General features: G+C 34.9%; 1 protein-coding gene across 1 annotated transcript in view; it reads left to right on the top strand.

The window, feature by feature from the left end:
• The window catches only part of LOC127199116 (inactive N-acetylated-alpha-linked acidic dipeptidase-like protein 2), a 64,562-nt gene extending 58,822 nt beyond the window's left edge, over positions 1–5,740 (top strand). The window contains exon 3 of the mRNA XM_051156973.1: positions 5,502–5,740. Coding sequence (XP_051012930.1) covers positions 5,502–5,700 — 199 coding nt within the window. The 3' untranslated portion in view covers positions 5,701–5,740. The remainder of the gene's footprint in view (positions 1–5,501) is intronic.
• The last annotated feature ends 6,764 nt before the right edge of the window (positions 5,741–12,504 follow it).

Here is a 12,504-nt window from a genome sequence, read left to right as displayed (position 1 = left end):
GCAAGCAGGCGTAGCCATTTTAATATCGAACAAACTAGACTTTCAACCAAAATTAATCAAAAGAGATGAGGAAGGGCACTTCATACTCATCAAAGGTAAATTCAACCAAGATGACATCACAATTCTGAACATCTATGCTCCCAATACAAGGGCACCCACATTTGTAACAGATCTGCTAAAAAAAAAAAAGCTTAAGCCACACATCGATCCCCACACAATAATAGTGGGAGACTTCAACACCCCACTCTCACTGAAGGATAAGTCATTGAAACAGAAACTAAGCCGAGAAATAACATCATTAACCAATGCCATGGGTCAAATGGATCTAACAGATATCTATAGAACATTTCACCCAAACAAGAAAGAATATACCTTCTTCTCTGCACCCCATAGAACCTTCTCTAAAATTGATCACATCATAGGTCACAAAGTAGGGCTCAACAGATACAAGAGGATTGAAATAATACCTTGTATCCTATCAGATCACCATGGCCTTATGCTGCAATTTATCAACAACAGAAATAACAAAAAGCATACACATACGTGAAAACAAAACAACTCTCTGCTAACTGACACCTGGGTCAGGGATGAAATAAAAAAAGAAATCAAGGAGTTTCTGAAATTCAATGAAAATGAACAACAACATACCTAAATTTGTGGGAAACATTGAAAGCAGTACTAAGAGGAAAATTCATAACACTAAGTGCCTTTAAAAGGAAATTGGAAACATTGCACATAAGTATATTAACGACACAACTGGAAGCTCTAGAAAAAAAAAAAAAAGAAGCAGAAACACCCAAAAGGAGTAGACGTCTGGAAATAATCAAACTCAGAGCTGAAATTAATAAATTAGAAACTAAGAAAACAGTCCAAAGAATCAACAAAACCAAGAGCTGGTTTGTTGAGAAAATCAACAAGATAGACAGATTGTTAGCCAAACTAACTAAAAGGCAGAGAGACAGTATTGAAATCAACAAAATCAGAAATGAAAAGGGAGACATAACAACAGACACTGAAGAAATACAAAGAATCATAAGATCCTACTTTGAAGGCATATATGCCACAAAATTTGAAAAATCTAAGGGAAATGGATGATTTTCTTGATCAATTTCACTTGTCAAGGTTGAGTGAAGAGCAGATAAACAAGTTAAGTAGTTCCATTTCCCCTATAGAATTAGAAGCAATCATTGATAGTCTCCCAACCAAAAAAGCCCAGGGCCAGATGGTTTCAGTGCACAATCCTACCAGACCTTCAAGGGCGAGCTAATACCGATCCTATTCAAGCTACTCCAAAAGATAGAAATGGATGGAAAATTACCAAATTCATTTTATGAGGCCATAGACTCATTGATACCTAAACCTCAGAAAGACTGAAAAAAGAAAGAGAATTTCAGACGATTTCTCTTATGAACATTGATGCAAAAATATTAAATAAAATACTTGCAAAACGAATACAAGAACACATCAAAGATATCATTCATCATGACGAAGTGGGCTTCATTCCAGACATGCAAGGGTGGCTTAATATATGGAAATCCATCAATGTAATCCACCATATGAACAAACTGAAAATAAAAAAACCACATGATCATCTCGTTAGATGTAGAGAAAGCATTTGATAAAATCCAACACCCATTCATGGTTAAAGTTTTAGAGAGATCGGGGATACAAGGAACTTTCCTCAACATAATAAAGGCTATATACAGGAAGCCAATAGCCAAAATCAAATTAAATTGTGAGATACTCAAGGAAATTCCTCTAAAATCGGGAAAAAGGCAAGGCTGCCCACTCTCTCCATATCTCTTCAATATAGTACTTGAAATTCTAGCCAGAGCAATAAGACAACAAAAGGAGATCAAGGGTATCCAAATGGGAAAGGAGGAAGTCAAATTATCCCATTTGCAGATGATATGATATAGTACATAAGTGACCCTCAAAACTCCACCAGAGACCTCCTAGAGCTGATAAACACTTTCAGCAAATTGGCTGAATAAAAAATTAACTCAAAAAAGTCTGTAGCCTTCCTATACACAAATGACAAGCTTGCAGAGGAAGAAATTAGAAAAAACACACCCTTCACATTAGCCACAAGCAATATAAAATATCTAGGAATTACTCTAAGCGAGTGAAGGACTGTTTGAAAAAAATTTCAAAACTCTGAAGAAAGAGATCGACGATGACATGAGAAGATGGAATGATCTTCCTTGCTCATGTATTGGGAGAATTAACATAGTAAAAATGGCCATCCTACCAAAAACAATCTACAGATTCAATGCAATCCCTATCAAAATATGTACACAATTTTTTAAGACATTATAACTTCGATTCTGGACTTCATATGGAAAAACAAAAAACCCAGAATAGCTAAAATAATCTTGTACAATAAAAGATCTTCTGGAGGAATCTCCATACCTGATCTCAAACTGTACTATAAAGCAATAGTAATTAAAACAGCATGATACTGGCACAACAGCAGGCTGGTTGATCAGTGGAATCGAATCGAAGACCCAGATATGAATCCACACACATATGGTCACTTAATTTTTGACAAAGAATCCAAATCCACTCAATTGAAAAAGGATAGCTTCTTCAACAAATGGTGCTGGTCTAACGGGATGTCTATGTGTAAAAAAATGCAACTGGACCCATATTTGTCACCTTGCACAAAACTCAAATCCAAGTGGATCAAAGACCTCAACATAAAACCAGAGACAGTAAGTCAGTTAGAAGTAAGTGTGGGAGAGAGCCTGGAACATATTGGCACAGGAGACAACTTCCTGAACAGAACACGAACAGCCCAGGCCTTAAGGTCAACCATTAATAAACGGGACCTCATGAGGCCAAGACGCTTCTGTAAGGCAGGAGGCAATGTCAACAGAACAAAGCGACAGCCTGCATAATGGGAAAAGATTTTCACCAACCTTATATCTGACAAAGGTCTCATATCCAAAATATATAAAGAACTCAGGAAATTAAACACCACCAAACCAAATAACCCAATTGAGAAATGGGGCTTGGAACTAAACAGAGAATTCTCAACAGAGGAATATCAAATGGCTGAGAAACACTTAAAGAAATGCTCAACCTCCTTAGTCATCAGGGAAATGCAAATCAAAACAACTCTGAGATTCCATCTTATACCCATAAGAAAGGCTAAGATCAAAAATTCAAGTGACACCACATGCTGGCAAGGATGTGGGAAGAGAGGAACACTCCTTCATTGCTGGTGGGAATGCAAACTAGTACAGCCACTTTGGAAATCTATCTGGTGCTATCTCAGAAAAATGGGAATAGGGCTTCCTCAAGACCCAGCTATTCCACTCCTTGGAATATACCCAGATGATGCTCCAGCACACAACAAGAAAATTTGCTCAACCATGTTCATAGCAGCCTTATTAATAATAGCCAGAACAGGGAAACAGCCTAAGTGTCCATCAGTAGAAGAATGGATAAAGAGACTGTGGTACATATACACTATGGAATACTACTCAGCTATTAAAAACAAGGAATTCCTGAAATTTGTGGATAAATGGATTGAGCTAGAAATGATCATAATGAGTGAGTTAACCCAGAGGCAGAAAGAATCAAATGGTATATACTTACTTATATCTGCATACAAGCCCAAGGGGCATGTCCCACGAAAGCCTTCACTTACCAGGAAACTGCGACAGAGCGGGGGATATCCTATTGGGCCTCTAGATGAGAGAAGCATGGCAGAATAACAAACTAGAAGGATCCAGAGGGTCCTAGAAACCTACAAGTAGAACATTATAATAGGCAGATTTGGGCCCAGGGGTCCTGCTCAAACTAAGGCACCAGCCAAGGACAATACAGGCGGTAAACTTTAAACCCCTTCCCAGATCGAGCCAGTGGTCAGAACATTCTCCACAGTTGAGTGGAGAGTGGGATATGACTTTCTCATGTACTCTGGTGCCTCACATTTGACCATGTCCCCTGCAGCAGGAGACCTGTGGCACTCAGAGGAAAAACAGCAGGTTACCAAGAAGAGACTTGATACCCTATGAGCATACACAGGGTGTGGAAATCCCCCTCAGGAACAGTCATAGGGAAGGAAATAAGGGAAAAATGGGAGGGAGGGAAGAGTGGGAATATACAAGAGATGGGATAACCATTGAGATGTAACAAGAATAAATTATTAAAAATTAAAAAAGAAGAAATATAGAAGGCAAATAAAAATTTTTGAAGTTTTTAAGACATATCTTCATTATATAATTGTATATTAAATCTTGAGTTTCTGTACCATTATATTTAAAATGTTTACCATTAAGAAATACAAATGACGCAAGTTCTAGAGGGGATATAGTAGATAAAAGTGAACCCTTATTAAATGTTATTAGAAATTTAAACTAGTGGAGTCATAATGGAAATCAGTGTGAAGGCATCTAAAAAGGAAACAAATCCCAAAACCAACCAACCAACCAAACAAACAAACAAAAAGTAAAACTGTCAAGTGGTCCATCTTTAAATATTCTGGACATATACTCAAAATCTACATGCTTCTAGAGACACACCCCATTGCTATCAATATTATTATCCCAATAGAAAGGATAAAGGATTAGCAGTATGCTCATGAAAAGATGAATAGATTGAAAATATGACGCATGTGTACAATGGCACTTTAGCGAGCAATAGATAGAAATAAAGTATGGAATTTGTAAGAAAATGAATGGATTGAGACAATATTATATTAAGAAATTAAGTGAAGCTCAGAAAGAGAAACATTGTAGTTTTTATGTCATATACATGCCATAACCCGTAAATGTGAACTGTGTGTCCAGATGAGTGTAAATATGAGTAGAGGCAATTAAATATAAAAGGGGTTCATGGAACTTGGAAAACAGGGGATTTAAACTAGGAAAACAGGCAAGAAAATAGTTCAGAATTAAGGAATACAGGGTACAAAAGGTACAGCAAAAGGGAAGCGAGTACTAGGGAAAAAGAAGTCAACCAAAAGCAAAGTATGTATGAAAACTCCATATGGAAACCTATTTCTTTGTCACCTAATTAAAAACATAAAGCAAATGACAATGGATGAGGAAGGGATGAGGGGAAAGGGAAATGTGTATGTGCTTCTTTCCCAAAGTCAATCATTTGCTAAGATACACTATAGCTCCATTTAACAGATCTGTCCCTTGCTAGGATACACTATAGTACCATTTAACAGATCTGTCCCCTGTATTTTCTGGTTGTAGATCTAGAAGCTTTGCAATCTCACTCCAATTTTTGGAGGCATCTGTACTTTCATGCCATAGCATTGTGTGATTGAATCAGGAAGCATTCAATACATGGTGACTTCTGACCCTACCAATGAACTGTATCTCTATGTTTTCATTCATTATTGGTTGAAAAATCATAACATTGTACTTTTTAACTGTTTTCTTTTTTAAGACATTATTTCTTTCTGGCATTATTCCTGATAAGGCTTTTATATGGAAATATAGTTGTGCATATATCTTTTTCATATTCCATGTTTCTTTTAGAAATATCCTGTACCATCTTGATGAGAAGACAAGCCAGTTTTCTATCCTCAAAGAGGCTTGGGAGCGCAGCAATCCACAGTCATCAAATGAGACCTTGGAAGAGGCCCTGTCCAGCGTGCTGAGTAGCATTAATGCAGCACAGGGTTTCTTCAAAGCAGGACTGGATGTATTTGAAGGTGTCTTGATTGGAAAGAACTGAAAAAATGTTCAGCATTTTTAAATATCTGTTTACAATTGTACAAAAAGCTCTAATTTGACCAGGTTTTTTTTGTTTGTTGGTTTTTGTTGTTGTTTTGTTTTTTGTTTTTGGTTTTTTTTTTTTTTTTTTTTTTTTTTTTGTCATTGAAGACTTCTACCAAGTTTAAAGCCATTATAAAGCATTTTATAAATGTACATAAGAACATTTTGCACAACTTAAATATTTTCTTGTATCCTAGTTGAGTATGTAACAACAATTATTGAAATAACATTTAAGATTTATATATTACAGAGAAATATACCATATTTTTAGAAATAAAATGCTTCAGGATGAGGTTAACATGGTCTTGGCACTATCACTACTGTGGACAGAGCCAGCAAAAATGCCAGGATTATCTCTGATGAAACTCTCAGTAACTGGGTTCCTATATCAGACATGGAGAGCTGATAAGGGTTCACATAATACTGCAATTAACTATTCAATATGAAGACGTGATGCATGGGTGATTGATGCCCAAAACCACTTTGAATGTTTATATTTTATGAAATGGAGTTCCTATTTTTGACACAACTAGATATAGTGATGTACTGGTTATAAAATTGTATTTTGTAAGTACTAATGAAAAAAGAGCCATAAACATTCCAAGGGGGAAACTCCACAGAAACTGGATAGAGCAATTTAAATGCAAATTCTTCCTAAAATGACAAGTTTTAAAGCCCCTAAATTGCCTCCTTGTTGCTACATGAACTTCAGCAGTGATGTACATCTGACAAGGAGAGCACATCCCTTCCCTCATTTTCTGTGGCTTCTGAATGAATGAAGGATATAAACAAGGACCAGGCTAAAGGAGAGCATCTCACATGGCTGTCCCCCACATCCCCCAAATTCTCTTCATATAAAGTGAATTTAGAGAACACTATATTGCTACAGTGGAAAGATAGCAAAGTTTGTCTTTGAAAATCCAAAGTATCATTAAAAGTCTAAGTGTTGCTTTATACTTATTCTAAGTACAGGAAGAAAATTTAACATTTTCCTTTTGTTTTCCTTAATAATGGCTAAGATTAAAAATAGAAAATTCACATGCCACTGATGCTATGAAAAAATGAAGTGCCTTTGAGTCTCTTCTCCCACACTGCTCTCATGTAAGAGAAGGATTTTGTACTTTGATATTGTTGTTCAGTAGCTCCAGAATCCATTTTCCCTCCAAGCTACAAAATTTCACTTGATGGTGGACAAGAATAACTTTTATTCCACTTTTCCAACACATTTGTTTAAAAAATATTTTTTATATTGAGTAATGCAGTTTCTCTTTGTAAACAGACCGCCAGAGTAATTCTTATAACGCTCTCTAACAATTTCATTCCTTAAACAACTGCCATTCCACATGGCTAGGGAAGTTCTCTGGCCATTCCTGTGTGTCTAACTCTTCACTTATTTTGGGTGAACATGAAAGTAAGCTTAGTTAAAACGGAAAGCTAGAATTCAGGGAAAAGAATTAATCATCATTGACTAAGTGATTTATAAGGGTCAGTTTTTCCCACCATTAGTAATGTTTGTCTACTCAAAGCAGAGAACTGAAGCAATTAGTTGATTCAGGTGGGAGAAATATTCAACTGAAGTGCCTATGTACATACATTTTCACATGAGAAATGAAACTACCTTGTAATATTTTAATGTACTTATTTAACGTAACAATTTTAACTGTACTTGCTTGAGAACATTTTGTTGTGTATGGAAAGGCACTAGGATGGTCCGGCACTGGCTGCTCAGCAGTGCTTCTTCCCCATTATCTGCAGAGATCAGCAAAGAACAGAGGGTCAGAATACTCACAGTGCCTGAGAATTAAACCCTATGTCAAAGGGTGCTTAATACTGAATCCAAGGTCATGCAGTTCCTGGTGTGGAGTTGAATTTAAAACAAAGAATGACAAAATATCTCTCATTTGGCAGAGTATCATCTTGGATCAAAACTCTATATTGTTCTAATACAACAACATATTGAGAATAGAAAATCAGTCTTCTGAGTTTTTATAAACTGTGTCCATAGGTAAGTCTAATTACATATGAGACCTGTATTCCTTCCTTCTAAATTCATTGGATTTGTTCACTGAAAACCAATTAACTCTTTGAGAGCATATTTCATTAGATCAGATGAACTCTCTTGTATGAACACACATTTAAACTTTCATGAATCCTGAAGATACTTACTCATGTTTTGATATTACCTGAATTTCAAGCTTATAAGCTAAGTACCACAACTCTGACATGCTTTTCTTGAGACTTTTTTAGATGCATAGCATGTTATCTTTCTCTAGAACTCCCCAGTTGATATTGTCCTGAACCAGGTAATGGTAAGTGCTGTGAATCAGCAGTACTTTCAAATTGATACTGAGACATGTAGGCATAAAATCAACACTGTCCCAATCAGAAGCAGTACCTCAAGATAGATGGTGAAGAAATGTGGACATAAGCATACGCTCGGAGAGTGACTAAAGCCTCCTACATTTTCAACATTTCAACCTTCTTTCCCAGTGTGTACTGTCCACTTTTTCAGAAGACAAAATTATAGATGACCTTTGTTGTAACTAGCCATCGACCCAGATGGTGTTGTGGGATCATAACCTAATTTTAATGTCAGGAAAGCTCACACTTTCTTTATTCTTGACAAAGTGTTTCCAGGAAATCTGAACAGAGTACAAAATCTGAGGAAGCACTGTACTTGATGCCAGAAGTCATGGCGGAGCATGCTGAACAAAAGAGTACCTGTTTCCTGGGAACATCAACAGAATCAGCAGATTTGAAATGTGAAATTTGAAGAAAAAGTCTTCATAATATTTATTCTCAGAATCCATATTATCTAGTTTAGTGATTCCTAATTTGTATTAATATTGTACGCTGATGAGACATCTTTTGAAAGCCAATTAAAGTGAAAAAAGTTTCACATTAATGAAGGAGATCAAAGATTCTCAAAATGGCCTCATTAAAACCCCAAACAAGGGCCTGGTGAGATGGTTCAGCAGATAGGAATACTTGAAACTCAATGTCCAGGGCCATAGTCCGGTTCCCAGCACCTGTCAGGGAGCTCATAAATGCTTTCACTAAAGGATGCGATGACCCTTCCAACCTTCAAAGTCATTGCACACAGATTCTTGCATGTACACACATTAATAAAATAACCACCAATCAAACATAGTAAGTGCAAAGGATTATCTATAAAAGAGTAGAAGGAAATAACTGAAATTTATGGCAGCTACAGCAGGCACTGGTCTAGACAAGGTTTATTTTTTTTTCTAGGTGACTATTACAACTCATTTAAGAAGGAAGAAATTGAATTTAATGACATAATGACACGTCTTCAAGAATTTTCAGATTAATTTAAAAAATGGTGTTTTGTCTCTTTCTTCTCTGAGTGGCCCTGTAATGTTAATGCAGCCCTCCTCACACCATGTATTGCAGAGAAAACAAGGGTTGTTTTGAGGTGATCTTTCCACATAAACAAACCCTCAGCTGGGTCATTAACAGCCACTTCCCCATCATTGTAAAATACCTAAAAATCATTATACACAATTCTCAATGGCTATAGCCCACCTAAAGAATGGTGTGTGTGTGTGTGTGTGTGTGTGTGTGTGTGTGTAAATTTGAAACTTTGAGAAATCACGAAAAGTAAGTACACAATTGTACTGCTATTAGGACAGCTAAGATTCAAGTTGTAAAACCAAGCCAAAATACATAAAACTCATAGTTTCTTTGCCGAAATATCTGTAAAACTCACTGCAAAACAACAAGTGCTTTGAATTAAGAATGAAACTGTATGTCAGATTTCAAAACTGAATAATCAATTTCTTAAATAAGTACATAGCATGTAGGAGTTTTATTTGTTGGAAAGATAAGTGTCAGAAAAATAAAATATTTCTTAGTATCTTATTAGTGATGAATCAGCATCTTGCATCAAATTTGAAAATATTAGTTTCAAGATCAATTGGTATATGTAGGCAATAATGACCTGCAGAGACAATCCTTGGTATGTGTAATTAATTACTGAAGAAATTAAGCTCTCTTTAAGGATTACATTTTCATATCCCATTAGTTTAATACATTACTGAAGTGTGCCTTAGCCATACATTTCCTTAATTGAAATGAGTTACTTTAAATACATGTGCTGAGTAGAAGGAAAATGGTTTTGCATATACCAGTAAATTTCTCTCCAACATGCTTATCTACACAACTGGGACCTCGGCCTAGGGACAGAACATGCACATGATATTTGCCCAGCTATTCTAGCAAACTCAGATCACTTGCATGAGTTTAAATTGCTAACTTAAAAATGGCACATCACAGTTCGCTGTTCTGAAATCTCAAAAAGTGTTGAAAGTTCAAAATACCCTGTCAAGTGTGAATACCTTTTAGTTGAACAGAATTGTTTTATCAAACTATGAATTTGAAGTGACATAAATGTGAAGAATTACAAACTATAGTGTAGAGTGTTGCTGGTCATCACGATAGGCACTCAGAAATATATCTTATTTTTTCTAGATAAACTTTAGAAATGGCATTAGATGTTCCTTTTCTGTAGGAGTCGTTTTAAGACCCACCTATTCAACATAAATGCATCAGTTAACTACCCTAATAGCTTCTCATTATCTTAGAAAGATGTGTACTAAAAGTGCCTTTATCAGAGAGGCTGTCAAGAATCCTAAGACCTGGCTTACTCTGAGTGACATGTTTCTTAATGGCATTTATAATCTTGTATTCAAAGTGGATTAGAATTTTAAAAGTAAAGGACTAAACTGAAGCAAATTCAGAGCATCCCATTGTGTTTCTGGTTATATTACTTTGTGTTTGAATATACAGTTACAAACCTTGCAATAAACAAAGTAGTGATATTGAGGAAATACACTTGGCAAAGCCAAAGAATTGCATGATTGTTCTCATTTCTTTTCTCCATGATTAATTCGAGAATGACATCACAAGTTACTGATTGACAATCTATGCCCAGAAAAAACTCTAATATCTGTACTCCAGGCATAACAATATTTACTCTTGCTCCTTTGATGGCTTGATCCCATAAGCACTGAGGTAGCTTTTCTCAGAGGAAAGCAGATTTTATTTTCCAGGGGTTAATTAATATGTACCATTTTAGTCATACACACACACACACAAACACACACAGGTGCCTGTACTATGCCATATGTCATGTGCTTTACTTTTGCAAGATCAGGAGATTGATATGCAATCATAAATGATTATGTTGCAGTAAAGTTGACATTGGTCTTTTGTTTTAATTAAATTGCAGACCTGGCATCTGTATAGAACTTCACTGAACAAATTGAGTCAGAGTTCCTATTTTAATGGGATACATATATTTTTCAATATAAATGTATAATTGTTTAATTATCTATGCTCTTCAGTAACTCTAACTTTACAGCTCCTTCAAAAGGCCTGATTTCAATTTGTGGCCATGTAGATGGTTAAAATCTGTGCTTCACCTTTGGAATTTCTTAGCAATTTAATAATGTGTTTTCAGTATACACAGTCAAATTTTATTCATATTCATGATAGTGATTTTATTTGATTTTATATAAAGATTGTATGAGTGGAGCTTACTCTGAAAGTTAGAACAAAAACAACTAATAAGAATAATTTCCTTATCATCAAACCAAATATATAAGAAAACAAAATATTTCACTACATTATTACATCTTGTGTGCAAGAAGTGAAATACCCAGATGGTTAAGTGTAGCTCACATAATTATATTCCCAGGATGTTATAAATAATTCTATTTAGTGGCTAAGCCAGACTTTTTTAGGTGATTTACTGTGTACATTACAAAAAAAAAAAAAAAAAAAGGTTTAGTCACAAAGATATTCAACATATTTTAACTTCCTATTTGAAAAAAATCAGATTAAAAAAGTCTCTTAGGGCATTCTAAAATTCTAATTAGTTTTAAGGACACCCAGAAAAATTGCATGGCATTTCAATAATACTTTTCTAAGTGGGCATCCAATGTTGTTTATCATTTTATGTTTGTTAGTTGTGTTTGTAATAAAACAACATTTAAAGTCAGATTTTATAAAAATTAATTTTCCAGTGCTATAATATCAAAAGATGTAATCATAGAATTATAAATAGAAAGAAGCAGGGTAAATATATATGTTCATTTGTTGCAAAATGTAAAGACTAGCTTTACCAAATAGATGTACTTTAATTGAAATCAATCACCTATAAAAGAAGTATGCCAACTAAGAAATTGCACTGAACTGTCTCAGTATTAGCTTTTGATCAAGATAACTTTATTATCATCTGTGATTGACAAACTTCAGTGCATAGAGATTGCTAAAGTCTATGTGGTCTTTCTTAATTTTTGATGAATTTAGTTTATAGTTATATGTCTATATTTTCAAATTCTATATATGGTCATGTGTCTAATTTTTATGTGTGAATGGCCATTAAAAGCTGATTGTTGTTGCATGTTTCCCAAGAGTGACTGCATCTCAGTGTAAACACATGCTGTGTACACAAATGATTCAATATGAAGTCGTTGGTGTGGTTTACAGTGATAAAAATGGATTGGATTACCAGAACCATTAAGAATGTGTACCTATTTTATATTTGACTTAGGTATTTGCACGTAATTAAAACTGTAGTACCATGAAATGAAAGCATCTTTAAATTAAAATGTTGTGATTCATAAATAAAATTAATATATAGCGAAATGATGATTCTTAAAGCACCAATTTCAAATGTATTAAAACACATGAAAAGTGATTCTATGTTCTTTTGTTACAAATATACAGTATTTCACAT

Source organism: Acomys russatus, chromosome 15 (genome assembly GCF_903995435.1).
Source record: "Acomys russatus chromosome 15, mAcoRus1.1, whole genome shotgun sequence".
NCBI classification, from domain to species: domain Eukaryota; kingdom Metazoa; phylum Chordata; class Mammalia; order Rodentia; family Muridae; genus Acomys; species Acomys russatus.
Note: the sequence above shows the minus strand (reverse complement) of the source record. Positions and strands in the feature narration are given on the sequence as shown.